This window comes from Micrasema longulum, unplaced genomic scaffold (genome assembly GCF_059751315.1).
Source record: "Micrasema longulum isolate JH-2025_06_02 unplaced genomic scaffold, ASM5975131v1 h1tg000360l, whole genome shotgun sequence".
NCBI classification, from domain to species: Eukaryota; Metazoa; Arthropoda; class Insecta; order Trichoptera; family Brachycentridae; genus Micrasema; species Micrasema longulum.
The window spans coordinates 180,491-206,217 of NW_028277562.1; the positions used below are offsets into that span (position 1 = coordinate 180,491).

At 30.5% G+C, this 25,727-nt stretch overlaps 1 protein-coding gene across 1 annotated transcript in view; it reads left to right on the forward strand.

The window, feature by feature from the left end:
- LOC148282219 (alkaline phosphatase, tissue-nonspecific isozyme-like) overlaps positions 1-24,714 on the forward strand; it is a gene marked incomplete at its 5' end in the record, with an annotated part of 170,538 nt that extends 145,824 nt beyond the window's left edge. Inside the window, 5 exons of the mRNA XM_088225435.1 lie at positions 4,661-4,801; positions 12,418-12,600; positions 16,359-16,553; positions 24,467-24,597; positions 24,700-24,714. Coding sequence (XP_088081561.1) covers positions 4,661-4,801; positions 12,418-12,600; positions 16,359-16,553; positions 24,467-24,597; positions 24,700-24,714 — 665 coding nt within the window. The remainder of the gene's footprint in view (positions 1-4,660; positions 4,802-12,417; positions 12,601-16,358; positions 16,554-24,466; positions 24,598-24,699) is intronic.
- Positions 24,715-25,727: the final 1,013 nt, after the last annotated feature.

Sequence of the window (25,727 nt, forward strand, 5' to 3'; positions counted from 1 at the left end):
TCAGTTTTCATTTGAACTGCATGAAAATCTAAGATATTAGAAAAGAAGAACGTTTTTGAGAATGCAATCATGGCGAATTGACCGTCTCCAATCAGTTTAATCCCAGTCAGTGAAGAATTTACTTGCCTCTTTTCTCAATCCAATGAAGTGCATATTATGTTCTTCTGGATTACCTTCTTTCAGCATAAAAATGCCAAGGTTACCAGATTATAGAGAGCTCGGCAAAATCTAAAATAAAAAAAAGTGAGATATTAATTAAAACTTTTTCAGAATACAATTTTTTACAATAATTTTAACATTGTCAGTTATAAATACAGCTTAATTTGTAAGACTTGACTTTTAAATTATCAGCTTTGTTACAAACATGGTAACCTCTACTTGAGTATTGCAAAGTTGCTCATGTGAAAAATTAAATTTATAATTTCACTAATGTTTCTTGACATAATCATTTTTATGTCATCACTGCTTACGTATAAAATTTTTACTGATTACAATAAAAAAATAAAGTTTTAAAAAAAAGTTGTTGAGTTAAGTTTTGTATCAGTTTTTTGTGATTTGCTCAAAATAAAGAAAGATGAATTTTGCCAGGTTTGCAAGTAGTACCCTCACTTATGTCCTCAGATGCGGTGAGTGGTAAGTGGTAGGAACGCTATTTTTAATGGCTGGGGGAGTATATACTGTGCTTTTATTTAAATATAATTTTTTTATCGATCTTATTTTATGCTGACGAGACTTACACATTCCTTTCAGTGAACGATTCTCGTCTCTGTTTCAATATACCAAAGAAGTTATAAAATCTTGCTAATTTCAAACAAACAAATTTCATACAAAAAAGGATTGACGTCCTTTGTAAAATGACGGATTCATTTTTTGTCACAAAGGACACAGATGCTTCTTACTTACAAAGCGATATAATTATTTTTCTTTTGCATTGTTTTTGTATCGGAATATTATTTGATACGAAAAAGAGGGAAGAATTCGGAGATGACGAAAAGAAATGTTTTGTATTTATAAAGTGTGTTTCGTATTTCAAATGGATACACGCCATTATTTGTTAAATGACAAGATAAAACTTATGTTCACTTAATAGGAAGATAAATCCATACTTCTATTAGTCAAGACCAAACAATCTATGATGCTTATCAATTATTAATTATTTTCGATATTGGTAGCACTCACTTTGTGGTTCATTGTTATATTTGAGAGGTATAAATATAATAACTTTGTTTTATGAACCAATTTTTATTCACACAACCAAAAAGTTTCAGCAATTACGCGTTGCCTTCTTCAGGGTTGTATAATAACTAAACATTCATTTGTAAAAGAAAGAAGAAGTAAACAGATTAGTAGGTATCGATAAGAGTAGAGGAGGAAGTAATTGTGTTTATGGTCGGGTAGGGGTAGGAGCGAGGGAGGGGTTGATTTTGTTTAGGGTAGGGTTAGACTTTAAAGGAAAAATATTTAAAATAGGGCCTTGACTTAAGTTTAACTGATTATTGATTTATTATTTTTATTATTAATTGTAATGTTTCAAATCGAAATATTACATCAAAATAAAAAAAACTCATCAATTAATAATTTATTTATTTTGTAAGGTAAACAGTGTGTTCACAAGTATTGCCAATTTCTTTGTATATTAGTGTAAGACACTCATGCACACACCAAAAAAATTGTTTTCACTTAATACAATAATTTAAATTATGTTCAATATAATAAATGTTAAAGAAACAAAATGAAATATTATGTATATAACAATAAAGTTAAATATCTGCTTCTCTCAACATTTCTATAATTTTTTACCTAAATTTACATACATTGTCACAAAAAAATATCAGCCTAGGTAAATCTCATGTTATATTGGTCGTATATTCTAGGTATTGTAGATTGTTTAAAATAGTTTGTTGGCGCGTTTTCAGTGTAAAACAGAAGATTCTGTCTTGTCGTTCTAGATGGCACATGGAATGGAAGTTTTTCAAATAGGTTAGGAGAATCAATGTTATTTTTTAATAATTTGAATAAAAATAACGGTTCTAACATTTTTCTTCGATTTCTAAGAGAGTTTATTTCGTGGTATTGCATACTTTCAGCATGATTAGAGAAGTTAATGTTTAACCGGTAGTCGACCTGCTTAAAAAAAATTGTTGGACCCTTGCTAGTCTATTAATACTTACATTATAGTAAGGTGGCCAAATAGGAGCACAGTTTTCTAGCTGGGGACGAACAAATGTTTTGTAGAGTTTTTCCTATGTCTCTGCAAGTTAAAATGGTTTTGATACTCGCATAATAAGTCCGACCATTTTATATGTTTTTTTCAGGACTGATTCAATATGAATATTTAACATTAGTTTCGTATCAATAATAACACCTAAGTCGTGAATTTGACTATCTGTTATAGAGATCGGGGAATTGTTGAAAGAGTAAAGATACTCGTAGTTGATTATCGTTTGTTTTCGCGAAATACAAAATGAATGACATTTACTAATATTTAATTCCATCAAATTTTGATTACACCACTGAAAAAGTCTGTCGAGATCTTCTTGCATTTTTGCACAGTCAGCGTGAGATTCAATGAAGGCATAAATTCAATTAAATGATTTGTAAATTCTTGAAATAAAAAAAGGCGCACACTTTAGAAAAATACATGTTAAAATTAAGCTTTAACATGAACTGGAAAAAATGTCCACAAAGACTACTGCGTCTGAGCGTAGTTTAAAGTCTTATCCTACCTTAAACACAATTCAAAACCTTATTCCAAAACACGCATTTTATTTTCAAATTGAATTGATGCACGTGGAATAAATAATGTGCAACGAGTCCCATATAATACGAGTACGGTAGGTAACCAAAAAAAGAAGTGAATACGATGTAATGTCAACAATAAAACATGCTAGGTATGATAATACGCGTACGTTGGTTTAAATGAACATAACAATACATGTCATTTGCACCTACATAACATATATTTTAATAAAAATAACATATAACTTTTATGTAAATTATTCGAATGATGAAAATCAGGTGTCACAAACAGTTGGCCCGCAGTACGGGGATTCATAATTATGTTTAAAGATCTTCTTATTATAAAACTGACATTTACGTAAGAATACAGAGAAATGGAGAGAATAAAGTGGGCAAAGACAATTCATTAATAAGGGCTTTTTTTTTTTTTTTATTTAATCGCATAATTATACATTTTAACAATTAAAAAAAAAAAAAAATCACATGTTATATTTTTACTAAAACTAAGATCCCACCAAGCCACTTTTTGTAGCTTGTTGGTGAAGATTATATTTATACTGACTTAATAATATTATTTACATATATAAAAACAATAAATAACAGATAAAAATTAACAGCCGGAAAGATCAGAATAAACACGTTTATACAAATAAAAATAAATATATATTTTTTTAAATACAAGAAAATATATGAAAAATTAAAATATTTACACCTAAGCTACAATTCATATATAAACTCTTGATTACCTAGGGCTGTTTTGATAAATTGAATATTTTTTGTAAATATATAAATATATATATGTGGTTAAATTTCCTGTTAAAGTATCCATAATACGGTTATTTGAAGTGTTTTTTTTGTAAAATTTGTTCTGCATTTAGATATGTGAAAAAGCTGTATATTACGCGTTTGTCCCTGTGGTACTTTGAGACAAATGCAGGTAAATAATTCAAGGTTAATCTATTTGATCAGAAATGATATTGGTGAGTAGCAGGCGTGGTTCGTCTATCAGCGAGAGTTTGAATGAAATGAAAAGTGTTTTTTTGGCGGACATCTTTGAAATCGAAACGTAGCCCACGGTTCAGTTTTTAATTTTTAAAAAAAAATTACAAAAATAGTTTTTCTTCCTCTACCGCGGGATTTTTAGCTATAAGAGAAAGTTTATTTTCCTTCAATTACAGTTTCGCATCACCAGTAGCTCAATCACAAATAACTATCGACGTGCTAATAAGCAACGTGATAACAATTTCTCACCATGGTTGCTTATCGTATTCGTGATCACAATAGAACATCCGTGAACACCAAATTTTAAATGTCAAAATATTTACGTTTCACGATGTGTAATCCTGCTGCACAATCACAAATTTGAATTTCACAGGTGTATATATGAAAAATATTCCGAAATTGCTATTTTTATTTTATTTATTTATTATTTATCACGCTATATATTGCGTTAAGCCGGCAGTTGGCAAGTCAAATGTAAAGAAAAGCAGACGCCATAGTAATTGTTATTAAATTTTCACGTTTTTGAATTAGATACGACTTACTATTTTGAAAATGCAATAAATTGTATTATTTTTTTATAATAAACGCCAACTTTTCGATAATAAACTGTATTTATTTACGAGAAAAAAAAACAAGCCGACACGAGCGTTGATTAATAGATTACACACGCGTTGACTTATGACTGCGATAACTTAAGCATGTTAATTTTTGTTCATTGTGTTGGCTCAAATGCTAAACATGTTTTTAAGCACATCAATAGTTATTTGTGATTGAGCTACAGCACGCTTTGCCACAATAACTCGCAATCAGCTAAATTATCCATAAACTAACCATTTAATGGTTATGTCAAAGAGGAATCTAAAAGTATCAATAGTTTATATTGTGTTAATGAATAAAGCGTAATTTATTTTGTTTCCAGGTCTATTTGAGTACTCCCACATGGGTTTCGCGGCTGATAGGGAAGCTGGTCCTCAAGCCGATCCAACATTGGAAGACATGACAGTGACAGCACTGAACATCTTGGAGAAGAGCCCAAAAGGCTTTTTCCTGATGGTCGAAGGTAAAAAAAAATATTTTTATTGAACTGTAAAAATTAACATTATTTAAACTCTTTTCTCTTATCAAAAATTATCTCTACCGTTTATTTATTTTTATGTTATTTTATTTTATTTGGAAAACTAACAGTTCTACATACATTTTAACAAAACAACAGATTTATTGTTTCGACCTATACCTATTGGTTGCGCAAGTGGTTGGTGGGATTAAGTGGTTTGTGACTGGATGGACCACCAGTGGATAAAGGTCCACCTACCCTACCCATCCTGTGATCTCCCAACGTTCACTGTTATTCTCCTCGTCTCTTTGGCCATGGGTAGCCACGGTTCCTGTGGAAACAATTTTCCATATCCATAGCAACCAACATCGATAATTACACATTTTTTTGCTTCTTGATGATTTCTGCCAACTACCGCATGTTTTAATTGTATCTGCCCGCATTTGCTCGTCCTATAATCATCTGCCCGCATCTGAACATTTTTACATCATTTGACTGCCGCTCCGTAACATTCATCATTCTATTTTGCAAATAACTATAGTGAAAGTGCCGTGTTCACCAAAAAGGAAAAACTACCCAAAAGCCAGGACTTGGAGATAACATCCGGATTCCTGTCCCAGATTCCCTTTCCTATCTTCCTAAAGGTAGGATTATTGTCTGCTATAGTTTGTTTGGCCGCTTACTGTTCTTTTCCGCATTTTCCATCTCTTATTTCCCCGCAAATTTTAACACAGTTCAACGGATTCAGTCAAATAATATCCACACAAAATTAAAATCGCCACCCCACCTTTTTTGGGTCGTCTTCTGTTGTAATGGTCAAAGCGTTTGTCCACCATGCAAATGTTTTCAGGTTCTTTTCTCGTCATGGTTGATCTGAAATGTTTATTTCAAAGGGTGTTTTTACACTCAAATATGTCATAGTCCCTAGACTGGTACCTGAAACGTAAGACTGATCGTCTTACTTTCATGTAACAAAAAAAATTATCAAGATACGATGCGATTGGTGTACCGTTGCAGTGCCCAACGCCTCATTAGGTGCGTAAAAGGAATTATTTATTTATTTGGAAAAAAACAACATTTTTTACATATAATGCATATAGAAAATAAGTGTACATTGTAACTAAAATAGAAAAAACCATCAATAATAATTTTTCATGGCTATATTAGTTATTAATCAAGTGTTCTCATTAAAATAACCCAGTAATAGAATAAAATTAATTTAAAAGTAGAAAAATGTGAGTAATTCAGAAACTGCACATAAAATATGTAAATATAATAAATAATAACAAAAAAGTTGAAAAAATTAAATTGTAATAGGTAAATAAAAATAAAATACATGTATATGAAAAATAAGTGTTTTTAAATATATGTTTTTTTAAATAAGAAAATTCCAAAAATTAAACAAATATTGAAGAGAGTACAAAACATAAACATGAATGAACAGTTTTAATGACATACTCATTTAATATGCCTTTAAGTTAACTTTTATATTTAGTATGGGAAAAATTAAAAATGTCTGCGTGACCGGAGAGAACGGTATTGTAATAATGACATGCTCTATAGAAAAAATCATTATTTCTTGAATTTGTCCTGGGTATCAGCAAATTGAATGTAGTGTGGAGTCTTGTCCTGTTAGGCACAAGATATTCTAAACAACTTGTAAGTTTGGGGCAATCTATGAAATTGTTCACAAGTTTAAATAGGAATTGGAATATAAAGTTTTTTTTTGAAGCACTAACTTTGGGGTTATTCAATATAATAAAATAAATAAAACAACTTTGTTTTTAACTACTAATTTTTATTTTTCACCGACCGGTTTCAAAGCAAACAAGCTTCTTTGTCAAAGTTTACGTAACTAATGAATTGATTCCTTTTTATTTTATTTCTATCATGTTCACTAAAAACTACACGTAGACCAAATAAATCAAGTGGTTTTTTCTTACACGGGTGGTAATCTGATATCATTATTTTTGAAGTAAGCCAGGAGAGGACTAAAAGAAATATTGTTTATTTGGTTATTAATTATTGTTTTCTCATTATGAGTCACTTATTTAATTTCTAAGATTTCTAAGTTGTCTAATTTTAATATTTTATTTTCAACATGAAGTACTTTTAATCCGGTGTCTTTATTGAAGTTATGATTATTTTTGAACTCGGTCGGTGAAAAATAAAAATAAGTGGTTAAAAACAAAGTTGTTTTATTTATTTTATTAAATAGGAATACTTGATCTGCAATCACTCTTTTGTACTTCAGTGCTTGAATTGCATAAGAAGTACAATCAAATTTGTATTTTATTAAATTAATATTTTTTTCTGTATCCTTTCTAGGTTGTTAATATATATATATTATATTGGGTATTCCATATAATAGAAGCATACTTTAACTGATCTCTCACATTTGTGTTGTAAAGCAGTGTAAATGTTTAAATAACTTTGAAGTCATTAGACATTCGCATTATGTATGGCTTAATAATATGAATATCGAACACAAATTTGGAATCTAAAACTATTCCTAAGTCTCTTATGACGTATTTTCTAGAATATGATGATACTATGATAACTATTAATTTTCCTATGTAATTTTTATTGTTAAATCTTATGGCTTGACACGAGCATACCCAAAAAAGCCTTAATAAGTTCAATAATATTTAAACTAGTGTAATTTCGAATGAATAAAAATATTTTTTCTTGTTTGTGCATGTGGTGTTCACATATAATTGACGAACAATATTTTATCAAAAAAATTGTAAAAATTATAAAATAAATAAAACCACTTTGTTTTTAGCCGCTAATTTTTATTTTTCACCTTAACCTTTCTTTCACATTTCATTAGTTACGTGAACCTTGACTAAAAGGCTGGTTTGCTTTGAAACCGGTCAGTGAAAAATAAAAATTAGTGGTTTAAAACAAAGTTGTTTTATTTATTTTATTTTAATGAATAATCACAAAGTTAGTGCTTCAAATATAAACTTAATAAAAAACAAATTGTGATTATAATACGAAAATCATATTTATGTATTGTTTATTTGTTGTGAACCATAGTAGATAAAATAAATCTGTTTATAAGAAAGTCTTAAACGTAACATTTTGAAACAATATTTGGTTTTATCTATTCTATATAGTGGGCACAATCGTGAAAAATAAAAATCATGGTCCTTTTTTTTAAAAAGTGAATCCCGAATTCGTTAATTTTTGAGACGACCATTTAAGAATTTGTAAATTTTCGCCTTAAGAATAATAAAACAATAATCCTTCTGTATTTTGCTGGGTTTAAGAAAAAAATAAAGACAGAATGATGCTCATTTATTCCATAAATATAACTTAATTTTCATGAAAATATTCATAACTCAATTTCAACAAAAACGAGATACGCGTTTTTGAACGATTGACGACAAAATATACTGGCAGGCCTAAAACGTATAAAATTCGATTTTAATCCTTTTAGATCCAAGGCACAGAAATATCTCCAAGTTCAGATTTTGTCGGCAAATAATAATAAATCCTATTTCACGAATTTTATTTGAAAATCAAACATTGAAAGTCATTTTAAAATATTATTTATTTATTTTACATAAACGGTACAAATTGCCTTTAACATATATTGAACATAAATATGAAGAAAAAAAATACATAAATAAAAACATAACAAAAAATTTTACAATTGCATAACTATAACAATAGTAACAAGTAGGAAAAATACACATAAGCAACCAAAAATATTAAAGAAATAAACACATAAATATGAAAAACAAAAAAAAAAACATTTTTAAATATAAAGAAAAGTTTAAGAATAATATTGCGAGAGAAAAAAAGTAATCAGACTCGTTTTATAACTTTCAAGTCCAGAACCAAATATATCAGCCTTGTCCTCATACTGATTGCCATATGGAGCCTAGGGATAGGCGAGTGCATGTGATAGTTGGTTCTAGAACTTGCAGAACAAAAAAGAGATCTGTGGCGGGTATGTCGACCAGGTACACGGAAACACACCAACTCCAGCAAATCTGGACAGTCAAAAAAATAAAAATAATTTAAGAGGTAAATTTATTATAGTAATAAAAATACATTATCTCAAAAATTATTTATTCAAAATAGGAGAAATACGAACAATAAATATTATTATTGTTGCACTGAACAAAGCGTTGGTCCTTAATTGCACATGTGCAACGGTAAAAGGTAAAAATGGTTAACATATAATTTTAAATATGAAATTAAAATATGAGACCTTCCGATTTTAAAGTTTATTTACTTTTTCTTACTTATAGTTCATGCTTACGGGAATTAAATTACTGAGATAGCAATTTGCCCCGGATAAGCAGATAACATGTGTACTGAAAGAAATCGTACTAAAAACTGGACTTGCTGTATTATTTGCATGCGACAGATATGCCAGATGACCCTGCACGGCCGCTGACTGAAAGAATAATTATATTATCGAGTCGGTTTTTTGATTGATTAATGTATAGGATTCCCAGTATATCTCATTACCTTTTAAGATTTTTTTCTAGTCTGTCAGTATTCTATAATCTGTTTTTTTTTTAAACTGATATAAGAGAAATCGAATTATTTTAATAATAATGATGCCGGTTTTGAAGATGACACGATAGTGATGAAAACAGTCTCTAGTTGAAGTAGATTTAAATTTTACTCGTCAGTTATTTTTAAAAGAAATTATTTGTCAATATTTTTGCTATTTATTTAAGGTAAAATGTTTATTACGATTCCATTACTTGTTAACATTGTTATAATACATTATATTATTTACCTAACCTGAGAAACGTATTTATTTTGTAATATTGTTTTATCTTAGAGACTTTTAAAGTAAAGTAATACAAATATTATTTATTTTCAACAAAGGTTTTATTTGAAGTACAGGATTTCAATTTCTGTAAAATAAATATAAAGATCTTAGTCATAACCCTTCGTTCATGTTTATGAAAAAATATTTATTCGCTATTAATTTAACGCTTTGTTTAACAAAATAAAACTTGATTCGATCGAGGATATAGTTTGTTTCAAATTACTTTTATTCTTGTATTCCATCGTAAAAAAAAAACTCTGTGTATGCCAAAATGTATATTAATTTTCATTTATATTGAAATAATCGCGATGAAAGATGGAAAATTAGGGTTGCAGATTTGTAAATACCCACTGTTTTACCCATAAGGGATGTTTCAGAATCCATTCGAGGTGATACCTGATGCGTTTTTCTTATCCAGAAAAAACCGAAACATACTTAAATCTTTTATAAGACCGGACCGGTAAAAAATGTGTAGCCGTGATACAACAACAAAAACAAGCATGTTAATGTTGCGTGATGTAAGCAAGCGATACTCAGGAGTTATTTTGTGACGTTGTGAAACTGAACAGTGCAAATTGAATAACAAGCGCCTGAGTGACTCCAAAACATCCCGAACGGAGATACGTATTTCCGAACGATACCGTAGCATCCCAAATGCTAAGACGTATTTTTGAGTGATACTGAAGCATCCTTAATGTTTAACACGTTTTGATTATTTTTTATGCGCCCGGGGGGCTTTCACATGAAACACAAAATTAAAATTCAAGCGTTTTATCATATAACTTGATAGTATATAGGTACTCATCTAATAATATTTTTTATTTTAAGTAGAGCATAAAGTTTATATATATATATATATATATATATATATATGTTAAGATAAAGTACTACATCAATATAAGAAAAATTATAAAAGTTAATTCAAAAAATTCATGTTTACATTGAAGATAATAGTAGATTTTTCATAGACCTAGTGCTTAAAACTTAGCACTGAGCAAGATGACTATTTATTTATTTACATACATAAGTTTATTGTACATTATTTGAGACAATAAGTCCCAACTCGGGAATGAATCGGATTGTGGTCCTATGGCTAGTGTCTCGGACTCACGGACCAATGGTCCGTGGTTCGAATCCCAATCTACTCCAATTTTATTTCCATTTTCTAATAGTGAGTTATTTACAACTCGTTGAAAATGGCCCTAAAAATTAAGTATTTGAGATAATCATAAGAACGCAAATATTTATTTTTTACAAATATAAAAAATATAAAAACAAAAATTTCGTGACAATTGTTTCGCCTTGTAAGGGTATTTTAAAACGAATGTGAAGATTATATGGATTAAATGTCCTTATATTGTTATATAATTCTTGAATCCAGTACCTTGGTACTGAAGTAGAAAATAAAAATAATCTTATAAACTATAGCATGTTTGACAACAATTATCTAAAGTTATAAAACTATAAAGCTTCATTAATTATCTCACAAAACATACATGTATGACAATAAATACTTGGTTATATTTTTTCCGAAATTCAAATATAAATACCTAAATTCTCCATTATCTATTAAACACTTAGCCTTGCCCTTAACCATTGGTTTTTCCCTCAATTATGATTAATGTACATACTATAGTTCATAATATTATTTTTATTTTCTACTTGAGTACCTTGAATAATATAACTTCATAAGGACATTCAATCCATCTAATCTTCACATTCATTTGAAAATGCCCTACAAAAGAGAAACAGTTGTCGCGAAATGTTTGTTTATATATGTGTTAAAATAAAAATAAAATAAAATGTTCAGTAGACTTAAATCAGTGATTGATTTCTAAAATTATAAGTTTAAAATTAATAAGTGATATAATTGCAGAGGTATTAAACATATAATGTTTTTTTTATATAAATTTAGTAAATTTGTTAAAATCTTGCATATCAACTCAAAACAGGGCTTTCGGTCTGACTGAGTTAAAGATACGTTACTATTATTTAATGGCATTTATTGTTTTTTTAGATATAAATAAAATAACTTTGTTTTATGAACCACTTATTATTGACACAACCAGACATTTACCCTCTCCACTATCTTTATCGACTCCCACTTATTTGATAACTGATTATTTTACATATTATCTATGTTTAGTTATTTTATGATCCTGAAGAAGGCAACGTGTAGTTTCCAAACTGGTCAGTTGTGTCAATAAAAAGTGGTTCATAAAATAATGTTGTTTTATTTATATCTCAAAAATATAAGAATGATCCACAAAGTTAGTGCTTATAATTATTATTCTTAGTGGTGGGGATCAGTGCTGCGCAAGCTTCTGACGTCACTGCGACCTGTGAAGATGTATTGTGACGGGTTCCCGTGGATAGTTCTCCCCCTCCAAGCCCAGGTCTATAAAGAGCCTGGCGACTGTGTGGAGGGTACAGTCCAGGCAAGAGTTTACGTTTTGATAAATCTCCCCCTCCAAGCCCAGATCTGTGAAATAAAGGTCTATTAGGTAGGGGGCAAGCTTTTTAACATCCTCAGGTTTAACCAGCAGTCCCCTGAAAATAAGGCTCCTTTTATGATGTAAAGCATCACTTTCACATAAACTGTGTATAGGTGTTTCCTCATCTGCACTGCAGAACCTACATCTAGAAGTTTCGGAAAGGTTTTTTCTAGCAAGGTGTTTGTTAAATCTGCAATGCTCTGCAAGGGCTCTAGTGATAACCCTCACTTTAAAATTTAGTGATACAAATATCCAAAATATCATATATTGTCGCTTAGCTAACAATCCAATATTTTAAGTGCACCCATCATTTTTGTGTTTCCCAGGTGGAAGGATAGACCACGCTCATCACTTCAACAACCCCTACAGAGCCCTAGACGAGACTCTTCAGCTGGAGACTGCTGTCAGGGCCGCTGTCACGAGGGCTGATCTCATCTTGGTAACAGCTGACCACGGTCATGTTATGACAGTTGGTGGACACGGAGCACCGAGAGAACATCCAATACTTGGTAAGAGCCAATTCTTATGATTAACGGGGTTTCTGATTGTATACCTTAATTTTTGAGGATTTTAATATTTTTTTTTAAAGTTAGCTAACTCAAGTTTTTTTAATTATTACAAAAATATCCAAATAAACAAACCAACTGCGTGATACCTGAGAGAGAATAGTTTATTTCACACATATCATCAATCTTAACGGCACGGTAAAATTATGGTGGATTGACATTTATTAGATTTGTTTGTGCTTATGTATTTAAATTTGATAATATTTATACATGTCGTTTTTTTTTATAAAACTTCATAGTTTATAAATTTAATAAAAATGTCAATAAAAACGCTTTGGTTGATTCGGTTAAAAAAAAGAAATGAAAGCGTTCTTATAATTTACCCAAATATTTCAATTTCGGTTACTATTTTCAACGACTGATAAATCACTCACTTTTAGAAATTGGAAATCAAATTGGGGTAGGGTGGGGTTCAAACCTCGGACCTCTGACCCGCGAGTCCGTAACACTAGTCATGGAACCACAACCCGATTCAAATAATATAGTAAAACTTAACATAAGAGATTTTAGTGATAATTTTATCAAAATCATTATTTCCATTTAGCGAGTACTCTTGGGTAAAAAATCTGCAAAAAAATCGACTGGAGATTAGTCGGTCTCATAGTGTACTTGTTATTGCGTTTGCCAGACATAAAATAACTAAAACAATAAATATCGATCTTGCGTATTGTATTTTATCACGTTGTGTTGATTTTGCCGTGGTGTGAAATGGGCCAATCATGCGATATCACGCAGTGGGCTCGTGGTTTGACCGTGAACAACGCAACGGTCAGTTTTTAGGTGAAACAATTTTCTTGGATACATTTTTTTCATCTAATTTGTCACGTAAAAGTATCACAGTTCCATTATGTTCACACTTAGCTCCTCAAATTTAATTTGCTGTTTCCCCTGAGGGTAGTTATTTCTTGTTGTTAATTTTCAAATTTAAATTGACCTGTGTTTTTTAGAACTCTTGTAGATAATCAAATTAAAACAAGATAGTCAATGGTTGAATTCTTGCAAGAGATGTTTCTTAGAATTCTGTTTTTTAAATGATATTATTAGTAGTGATTTAGTTCAGCCGGATGAATCTCACCCACGTGATAAAGGTTTCAGCTCTTTTACTTCACAAAAGTCAACAGATGGAAGAGTTGAGGAAATGTGGATGTTCAAACTTGGGCAGAATGGTGAATGTTACACAGTGTGTAAAGTGGCCACTTAAACCAGCCAATGACAGGTCATAAGCCCTGTTAATGCCTAGACTTCCATATTCCCTTCTCAAAAATTTTTCCCTCTCTGTTGAAATAAATTTAGATATTATTAGTATTTATTTCAGAAATCAACAGTTCTACATACATATTTTTCGTAAACAAACAGATATAGTGTATAAACTCAGAACTAATAACAGATTTCCACATAGTATACAAAGTTAGTAAAGAAAATATATTACATATCAAATAAATAAATACAATTTATACATATAAAAATGTTATTTTCATGTACTTAATAATCAAAGATTTTTGAAATATTCATTTTAAGAACATTAAGTAACTGTAAATTGGGCGGGATAAGGACAAAAATGCTTGAAGAGAGGATAGGGAGGGGAGGGGAGATGTACATTTTTATTATTATAATGTCTACTAAGTTACATAATACATTTTACAGACAGAGTGATGTTTGTGTAATCTTTATTTTTAAATGACATGTTCAAAGTTTAGAGCACTTATTTAGTGCAATTACCGAATGTTGTTTACTTGTGCAAAATTGTAAGCAGCCAATTTGACTTGAGTGAATATTTGCAAACTATTAATGTTAATGTACCTACTCACAAGATTTCAGAACGCTCCCTCGGGCGGCTTTTCTCGTTTGGCAACGAGTAATTTTTTCGTGTATGTGTGCACCCCCGAGAAGACTTTCAGAATTATTTTCTTCTAGGACTCGACATTGTCCATGTGTTGACAGCAATTTTTAGGACAAACCAATTAACGTATTTTAAACTATAAGCGTTGTTATTTCATTGAAATTTTCAGTTTGGAGTGTCCTGTTTTCCCAATGTTGAATTTTTAAACAACAACATATGATTATTATGCTTGACTCACAGACGAAAGGTTCCGGGTTCGATTCCCGGTGAGAACTCAAAAATTAAATATGATTTTTCTCAAGCCTGGGTGTTCTGCGATGTAATTCACCACTGTAATTGGGCCTCCTGGCCTGTTGTGGTGCAAAAAAAAATATAATGAAATAAAATATAATATCATTATGGAGAAATATCACATCTTACGAATACCAATTAAAATACATTAAATGGATTTAAAATGTTCAATTTTATTTTCAAAATCAATTTGGATATTGTGGAGAAATGTTTTCATACATAAATGTAAAAAAATAAATTTAATAAAAAAACGTTCGTAGAAAAACGTGACGTGTTTGGCCTTGACGTTAAGATTTGTGATAATTTTCTTAACAAAATTCAATGGCTAGTTACAAATACGAAGGAATTACCGTTTTTGCGGGAATTCAAAATAACAAATTTTAAAATAATAAAATTAGAAGAAAAAAAATGACCGTATAGTATTTTATAGACTTTGATTACTTTGAAAATGTTTTCAAAAAACGTGGTATATCCCTATTGAAATGTATTTATTTTATTAATCAATTTCATTCAGTTCATTCAATTCATTCAATTTGTAATACTAAATGACCTTCATACAGGATTCTCAATCTTTGCAAGAATTTGTCAAATTTATACTTTTTTACCATCTCTGTTAAAAGCCTGGAATTGTTTTATTTCATGTTTTGTCCTACAACAGGCCAAGAGTTTTAATCACAGTGGCGAATGGTAGCACAGAATACCCAGACATGAGAAAAATCACAATTAATTTTCGTGTTCAAATCGTTAATCGAACCCGGAATCTTACGTGTGTGAGTCAAGTGTCTTAGCCATTACACCACAAAGACTTTGTCTTAAAGATTGACATCTCAAACAAGCGTTTAAAATTATTTTAAAAAATATTTTATTACTATATATCACACCTTTAGGACGAAAACGATTCTTCTCAAAAAATCAATTTTTTGGGAAATTGCAAAAGTAGATTGTAAATTGTGAAAGCTTCGTATTCTTTCGTCGATTGTTTTGTATTTTTTTTAATTAAGCCCTCAATTTTAAGTTTAAAATTATTCATATCTATTATGAAAAAAAAACGTCATAAAAATAAATCATTATATGTTGAAACAAGACACTTATTTAATGAGTCATTTTTAAAGTGATAATTTAAATAATTAAACGACATTAACTTAAATAAGTCACTCAGATTATCAGTTTGTCGGAACGAAACATTAACGATGCTTAATGTTTCGTTTAACTATTCAAAAAAAAAGTAAACATGCCATTTGTATTAGGATTAAATCGACTCAACCGGCTTTCGGTCACTATATGTTTGTCTGCGTTACGTCCATCACACAGCAATTTGAACAAAAACTATTTGCTTCCGTACTGACACAGAATCTCAATTATCTGAGTAATGTAGGACCGATGTTACGGTTTTGTCCTATTCCCACCGGAATGTTACATTTTTTAAATGCAGAAAGATGGATAATGTTCATTGAAGTCGTTTTACGATCTTAAATCATTTTAAACTTTTTTTGAGTTAGGTCGTTTTCATCCTAAAGGTGCGATATTATCTTCCAAAACGAAAATCACTTAAGAGCAATTTTTGTTTCAGGTACTGACTCAAAGCTATCAGACCTTGATAATCTGCCTTACACTTCCATACTGTATGGAAGTGGCCCAGGGTACGGAGCCAGACCTTCACTGGAGCCTGACGAACCTCACAGTGATAGAGACAGAGTGCATGCTGCTGCAGCTCCCAAGCAATGGGCTACTCATGGAGCAGAAGATGTACCAGTTTATGCTATGGGTAAATATTTATTTCATACAAAACCATTTTTTAGTGTTTATTTTTAAATGTTTAAGAATAAGTTTTTGGTATTAGTTTGCAAAAATCACTTCATGATCGATCATATAGTATCGTCATTTTGCACCTAAGATAAACCTGGTATAAAGTTACGCCTAGGCATAGTGAAAAAATAAGAGTAGAAATACCGTCCTTAATATGCAGGGTTTGTTTGTAAAGCCTCTATAAGAAGGATAGTAGTCCAATCCTTATTCTACTACTATGCAGTTGAGCACAGGCGTAACTTTATACCAGATGTATATGTATGGCCCTTTGTATTGCCTGGATTAATGAATTAAACTTTTTTTAAGTTTTAAAGATCGTTGACATAAAGATAATTTTATCAAATAATTTAAAGCATAATAAACTTCATTTAGACAGTCCTATACTATTATTTATTCTTTTTTAAATAATACAGCATAGAACGAGGCAAACTATTGCTTTCTTTGTTGATTTGCCCAGTTCAAATTACGCTAAGTACTCTCTTTTTTCACGGCTTCACTATAATGTTCTGCCATCAAACAAACATGTAAATAAGTTGATTTATAAAATTAAATCAATTTTATCTTGATTGAAAATAAAACATACACTTTTTAAGCATTTCTATTCCGAACTGAAATTTTTAGGTTTTTTATTTAAATTCAGAAATTTTTATTAAAAGAAACAAAATATATATACTAGCGGACCCGACAGACGTTGTCCTGCCCAAACGTTAGCCTGCCTGCTATTATCTTGGAAAAATACTTTTCATCTAGTTACTTGTTTGGGATTAATTCCATAACTAAAAATTGTTAATATTAAACAAATATTGAATTTAAGTAGGTACTTGTTTATGGTTGAATTTCAAAACATAAAATATTTTTTTTTTTTTAAATATGGCATTCTTTTTACAAACGTCAAACTCCGGTCATCTCACCAATAAAGGGGTGTAAAAATGTAGGAAGACGATTTATTTAAAATGTATTGAATTAAATAATATTTTAGTATTACCAAAAATCTAATAAAAAGAGATACATGGGTAGAAATTATAAGGAGTTTAAAGCAAGGGTTTCCTAGGACAGCGTTGACCGTATTTTAACGGCCGTAGTGAACGGTGATGCGGTGGACAGCCGTCGTTACGGTGACTAGAAAGTGGTTTCTTAGGAAAACAGTGTTGTTAAATGTTATCATGCACGCACGCCGATTATTTCTACTTTTGATATGTCCTCCTCAAGTATTGGATGGACTTGCTCGTGCCATGTATTTCTCGGCCTTCCTCGTTTTCTGCATCCATCAACATTCGCATCGTAGATCTTTTTAGCCGTTCTTTCGTTGTCCATTCGCTCTACATGTCCAAACCAACGCCGCACCCCTTTCTTGATTCTGTCGATAATGCATATCTCAGCCTTACACAGTTCACGGATCTCGACATTTGTGCACCTATCATAAATCGTTTTGCCACATATTCGCATTGAGGGATCGCATTTCAACAGCATTCAACCTACTTTCATCATCATTTTTTCAATTCCATACTTCACTAGAACTCCGTTGTGAACTGCTAGTTTAGCCTCCTGCGATAAACATTTGTTTGCCAAAGTAGATTTCAGTGCACCGTTCACCCTGTTCTCGGCACTCAACCTCCATTCAATATCTTTCTCAGTCTTTCCATCCCTAGTAAACATACTTCCCAGATACACAAATTCTTCTAGCTGATTCAGAATATCTCCGTTCACACTGATCTCACATTTAGTTATATTTTCATCCCTCTCAAAAACCATAGCTTTCGATTTATCAACATTCATAAGAAAATCGCTTTTATAAGTAATTACATGTCATATTAATGACAAAAATATTTGATTTTATTAAAATAAACTAAAAATGTCTGTCTTTCCATTCCTTTCTATATTTTAGGAAGTAAAATTTAATTTAAAAAACACAAATGATTCCATTTTCACTTGACAGCTCGCTTAAAAGTCGCTAGAATTGATTTGTCGCTAAAAAAAGTCATTTTCAATGTCTAAATGTCGCTTAATCAAGCGACAAAGTCACTAAATTGGCAGCTTTGGTGGACGGTTGACCTGCGACTCAAGCTCTTCTCTCTTCCACAAGATTAATGAGGCAAAGAAATCTTTGTATTCCCGTCAAATTTTTTGTTTGGATGTGTGATAAACAAAACTCACTTACACTCTGACAAATATGACGTCATTGAGTAATACGTATACACAAACTAGAAGCTCTCAAAAACATCGCTTCAGTTGGCTTAATATTTACGTGTGTCATCCCGCGTATTCAAAAATTAACCTTATGCAATAGCAGTAAAGATGTATTTAGCATGTTTGAAAAACTGTAATTACGTTTTTCGTGTTATTTTATCTTATCTTCGTTATTTTCAAGCAAAATTCAACCGTATCGTTAATTGAAATAATGGTGTTTTTACTAACGATGTTTTTAATTGATATAGTGCAAGTATAAATACATATTAGGTACTGGGAAATAGCAATGATTTCTTAGTGAGGTTCTGCCTCACTTGTTTCACAGGGTTCTCCGCCTTTGGTATTATACTAACCAGTATGTAAAATATTGAGTAAATATTAAAAATGTAAAAAAGGACCTGCGTAAAGCAGCGCCTGATACCTCGCAAGCGATCCGTCACTTTAAATGTTTGACACGAAAGAAGAAGTTTAGAAACGACGCGTTTGCGGATGCGTATTCACCATAGAAAATATCAAAGATTGGTCGTATGATTATTGTTTGTGACGGCAAGCAAAAAATAACCATTTAAATATATAGTTGGATAATTTATATAGCGACATTTTTGTGAAAATAACCTTAATGGCGCTAAGGGCGTAAGTTCCTATAAACCGCTTTTCAAGCAATTTGTCGTCGGAGGCTCAAACGAAAATTCAAGATTTTACTAAAAAAGCTATAGAAAATGGGTTCAAAATCGAAAAGTTGCAAATTATACAATAGTTAAAAAATAACAGTAATACAATTGTTAAAAAATGCGGAGTACTGTCTTTGGGGCTTATTACCCTAATTTAAAGGAAATACGTGATGATAAATTATCGCCTGTTGCTTCAAATTGCTTAATGTTTATCTTTTGTTGTTTAGCGTATGGAAAAAATTGGGGATTTAAATATTTGCGGTTTTTTTTCTGCGATTGCCATTAAATGTTTTTGACCATTTTACTTATAAAAACACAATGTTATGTATTTTGTTTTTACGAGTAGGCATATTTCTTAATCTTTGTTTTTTGGTCCATCATCCCCAACTGCTTTTATATTCATACAGGCCTTTTTAAATATTTTCCAATCTTCTATGTTTTAGTCTTTCTTGCCAATTTTTTTCCTGCGACTAGGATACGAGTAATACCATCAGATCATTTTTACTGGAGCCTTCCAACTGCTCTTTTATTATTCCACGGTCTCCACTTTAGAACTCTGGGTGCCAATCTCTCCAATCCCTGTTTCGCAATAAAATCTCCCTATTGCCATTTCAATTTACAAATTTGGTATATTATATCTTTTAGTTTCAAAGCTGCAGAACAGTGTTTATTTGGTGTTTTCGTAACATATTACAATTAATTACTAAGTCTAAAGACTTTTCGGTTGGACACAATTTTTTTAGACATGTTTATTTTACAAACAAACAAACTCTAAATTCGGGCAAAAAAAAATCACGTTTCTGGGCCTCAAAATATTCAATATGTTACCCAAACATTGCCAAACCATGACCTTGATTAAATTTAATAAATTTGTAAAAAAAATGTTACTATGTTTAGGTCGAAAAAAATCGGAAAATTTACTCAAAATACATTCTTAAATAATAAATTTATTTTGTAAAACTGTATTGTTAATTAACTAGTAGGTAGTAATGTAAATGTTTATTTTTGCATAAAAATGTCTGCCTTAAAACAGGTTGTACCTAGTTAGGCAGACTAGACATGATCCAGATAAATCTATTACCTAAGTGTGTATGTATTATATCTAATCTACTTTATCAAGTAGTTGTTATTTTTGTCAATAAACAATTATTATTATAATATTACATTGTTATTTTTTATAGCCTTTTAACAGTAACTATAAAGTATAAAATCGGATTAAAACCGGAAAAAGGATTTTCCATATTTATGATAGTTTGTGGGAGATCATTGAACAAGTTGAGAAACAACGCAATTTAATGCTCGATCTTTGAAGCAATTTGTAATTCAGAGAACGACTAAGGAACCCTTAGTTTTTAATCTAGGATTGTAAGTGAGGATTTTTTTATGTTCCGGATCAAAAAAGTGATCTACAATCAATTTATATTCACAAAGAAGTTTTATTGGCAAAACATTACAGAATTAAAAATGTACACTTTTGCCTTTATGTTTTGTTTTAAAGATTATGCTTTTCGGTATAATATTTTTCAACATTCTCACCTAAATATGAATGTGAGACCCGAAACACACCTTCCGTAAGATATTTTTTATTTTATTTATTTATTTAACTTTTTGTACATAATGTAATTTGTACATTGGCGGGCTTATTGCCAAATGGCAATTTCTTCCAACCAACCAATAAAATAAAAGTTTTATTTTTATAATTCATGTCACAGAACATATTCAATAGAAAAAAAAAAGATTAAAAAGTTAAAAATGTATAAAAATACAAATAAACGTATTTGTTTATAAATTACCTTAACTCAAAACTATTACTCAACGGGAAAAAGGAAAAAAGAAGAAAGAGGAAAAAGGAAAGGAGGAGAGATTAAGGAAGAGAAAGGAGATTTTTCTTCAGACGTGATTTAAACAGAGATAATGTAGTGACATCTTTGATGGTGGATGGGAGATGATTCAACAGTCGAGCTACATAGACACTATATGAGTTAGAAAGGAAAGAGGAATTGTGTATGGGTATTAAGAGAGTGCCTTGAGAATGAGAACGAAGAGGTATCAATTCAATAAGGAAGGTTCATATGTATCTTAACGTTTTGAAAGGTAACGTGTTTTTAATTTCGTAAATGACTTTAAGTTAGTACCTTAATCTGTCGCAGACGTCATCAATATGAACACCTCAACTAAATTAATGACCATCAATTAATACTAAATAATTATTAGTTTAGCCTGGTGCGGCGTCTGATTCTTTCGTTTCTAATCAGACTTATGCCAAACATTTGCCATTCAATAGATATTTGTGTACATTTCAGTTTGAATATGGTATTGGCAGTAAATGTCATTGCTTTTAGACTTAGATTATCACAGGGAGGAGGCATGCCTCAAGGACTTTTATGTTTTGTGAAAGACAAAAATAAAAACATGCAGAGAGGGAAATGATTTTCGTTTACGTATTTTAATGTTTCTTTTATAGATAATTTATTTATTATTTATGCATATGTAAAGATAACTAATTAATTTGTGCATTGTAAATGTCCCAACTCCACGAGGGATGAAAGTCCCATTAAGATGGATACGGAAAGTTTAGCAAACTTCCTCTCAAACCACGAGCATCTTACTCCATTAGAGAGAGTAAAGTGACTGTGTGATAATAAGTGTACCTACGTGCTCGTATAATATATTTGTAAAGGAAACGTATTACAATAAATAAACATTTCCTTCCATTTAAATTTTACAAAGTTCCGCGTTGTCGATAAAGCAGTGCTTCGCGGTTAGATGATAAAACAGAAAAAAACAAGATAAGTCAGATTTTCACATGGCTGAAGTAAATAAAAAATTTGATCGTTGGAATACATCATTTTAGCAAATTGGAAGGAGATTAAATTTATTTTATAAGTCAAAAAATTAAAAGGAATTAATATCTGTACTTTAAAGCTGAAATGCTGGAAGTCACGTTAATTTGGTAAATTGTTCAGGAGATCGAGTTGAAGTTGTAGAACTGTTTAAAATGTATCTCTCAAAATAAAAACACCATTCATCGCTGCTTTTTTGGATAAAAATATTTATCAGAAAAACATTTCAAATATATACTATCAAATAACTATAAGAATGTTTTTTGTTCTAACCGTCCAGCCCACGATCTAATTTATCATTGAACCATAGAATTAAGAATAGTCCAGGAACCGCATACGCACATCAAACAGAAGGCGAGTCAACTACTCATAAATGGGTTTACGTTTTGATCCATTAGTTTCTTTATAGACGTCGCTCAGTACGCAACTCCTGATTTGAATTCAACTATGCCGTGTTGTGTCCTTTTAAAGTTTAAAAATACTGCTAGGATCTTAAAGAAATATCTTAAGGAAACAAGATGCAATCACATTTAATGTGTAATTATCAAATAAATGTGTTTGTCATAAATGCATTACTTAAAAATTGAATTATTCTTCCATCTGTCAGATTGTTGAAGATACAAAATGGAAATTTTGTTAGTGTCGGCAGGGTAGTAAATTTTTTTAACCTTTTTTGCTCATATAATAAGATAAATAATGAAAATTAAACCACGGATTTAGCAACGCTGTGTTGGACATTTGACCAACATTATCTCTAGAACATAAATATTATTTAACATGATATAAAAATATCTGTTTTATGTAAAATAAAATGTGTTTTATATTTTAAGTTCAATGTTCATTTGTTCAATTATTCTTATTAAATGACCCTTTACTTATCTACTCTGTTGTGTCAATCAATGTTTCCGAGTGCCCAATAAAATTTTAGAAAAATGATCAAATTGTTTTTTTTATGTTATGGTTATATTTTTTATTATCTGGGAATATTATTCGGTGACTTCAAGTATGGCGCTGGTTCTTGAAGAATAATATGAAATCAGGCTATAAAAATTATTTTTAATTGTGTGACAAAGAGAAAGTCATTGTATTTAGCAAGTTAAGGGAAAGATATGAGAAAAGTGCGCTTATTAAATAAGTAAGTCATTAAAACGTGTAACCAAGGATTTGCAACTGGCGACTGTAGTTTAATATGTTGTTTGCGCAGAAATTTTAATGTATAACGGAAAGTTATTAAAGAAACACTTGTTCTATTTTTTAATGAATTTTAACCATACTAAGGTGGTTCAGAAAATATGTTTTTTTAATTTATTTTTTTTAAATGGGAGTTGCTTTATTATTTACCTTGCTTATAATATACAAGGTTTATATTTCAAAAAGTGGATTTTTCTGCAATTAAATATCTTAAAATTGATCTAAACTATTGGGATCAGGAGGGATATATTAATGTGGGCTAATCAATAACTTCTTAGCATTTGCTCACGTGGAGAGGAAACCACTTAAAACTCTTCAGGAGAAGCCGGCCTGTTGGCAGTAGTCAACAGGCCTTCCGTTCCACTAGAGGAGTGTTCGGAAAATATGTTCAGAAAATATGTTACTTTAAAAACAGGGAGGTTCAAAATAATATAATATAGTTTCAATTAATTTCGTATTTATTTATATCGTTTTACAGACACTAGAGAATATTTAGAAATTATATCATCGGTCGTTTTTTTTCAATTGAAGAATTTTAATGTTAATGAATGAAGTTCGAATATATCTGTTTTGTTTATATTGAAGAACTTTAATGTTAATGAATGAAGTTCAAATATATCTGTTTTGTTTTTATTGAAGAATTTTCATGTTAATGAATGAAGTTCGAATATATCTATTTTGTTTTTATTGAAGATTTATCCCGTTAATGAATGAAGTTTGAATATATCTGTTTTATTTTTATTGAAGAACTTTCATGTTGATGAATGAAGTTTGAATATATCTGTTTTGTTTTTATTGAAGAACTTTCGTGTTAATGAATGAAGTTCGAATATACCTGTTTTGTTTTGATATTATTGATTTACTACCTCGCTAGATGTGACTCGGGGTAGAATTTTACTCCATTTTTATTACCGTTTTGTTTTCAGGTTTCTTGAAATTGAATATTCCGATAGTGATGTATCACGTCTCATCCTTTGCAGGTCCCCTGGCGACCACCCTGATCTCGGGCACCTTCGAACAGAGCTATATTCCCCACGCGGTGGCCTACATAGCTTGCCTAGGAGAGCAAGCTTTCCGGTGTGAGGAACACCTGAACTATACTCAACCGCAGGTAAGACATAGCTCTCTACTAGTACAACTATTGTCCCGTAGGAACCCAATATATTACATTCGTGGTTACGTTTTACATGTTTATTTTGTATGGTTTTTGTAGATATTTCTTGATTAAAGTCCACAGAAATGGCATTTTGGTATGAGGCTGTCAATTTTTGCCATGTTATTAGAAAGAGCGCTTATTTTTTTTAAATGTTGTTCAGTAATGAGTATTTCCCGTGTAAAATTAAATATTTTTTTGGGATCCCAGTAACCTGTATCAATTTCCGGTCCTCCAACTATCGCTGTGTAAAAAAAGGGGGATCCAATGGCGACGCGCGACGTTGCATAGTTATTCTGTTGCAATATTTATTATGTTTCCACACAGACTTTATTTTAAAAGAGAAGAAGAATTGAAAAAAAAATCAGTATGAAAGTGACTTACTTACTACGAAAGTATTTACCTACTTAGCATTCAATAAAACAAGTAAACTTTTGACCTTAAACTAAATTGATTCCAGTTACTGAAAGACAAGAATTTATGGAATATTGCTTTGATGACTTCATTTAGTTGATCGTAATTTGCTAATTTCTACGTTATGGTTGTTTTTACGAACGTTTCGATTAATAAAAACCTAGAAAATTGACATAATCTCTGGTCGAAATGTCAAATTATACTCTTTTTTTCTATGGTCAAAACGTTCGGGGGCTTTAAAGCGTAAACCGGAAATACTACACGTAGATATAAGGAGTGACGTCATTATTTACGATTTTAAAATGAATACTATCTTTAACATTTTTTTATTTATTTTTGCGTGCGTTTTTGAGATATTTCATCCTACTCCAAAATATTTAAATATTCACGTGTACACGAAAACATTTAAAAAATTTACTTCCGGGTTGGGCTGGAATTCCTCATTCTCTTTTAAATTTATTACAAAATTTCCAATATTATTTTAGTATAAACGACACGTTTAATATTTTTTGGCAAAAATTTTGAAATTTTATTAAAGGTATTGTTTACATAAATAATCCTCGATTTACAAATATTATGTTTATTATTGTCGATATTTACAGGAGGATATTAAAAATCATACAACCGGTAGACATAAGAAGTTGGTAAATGGTTAAATACTGATATTTACAAAA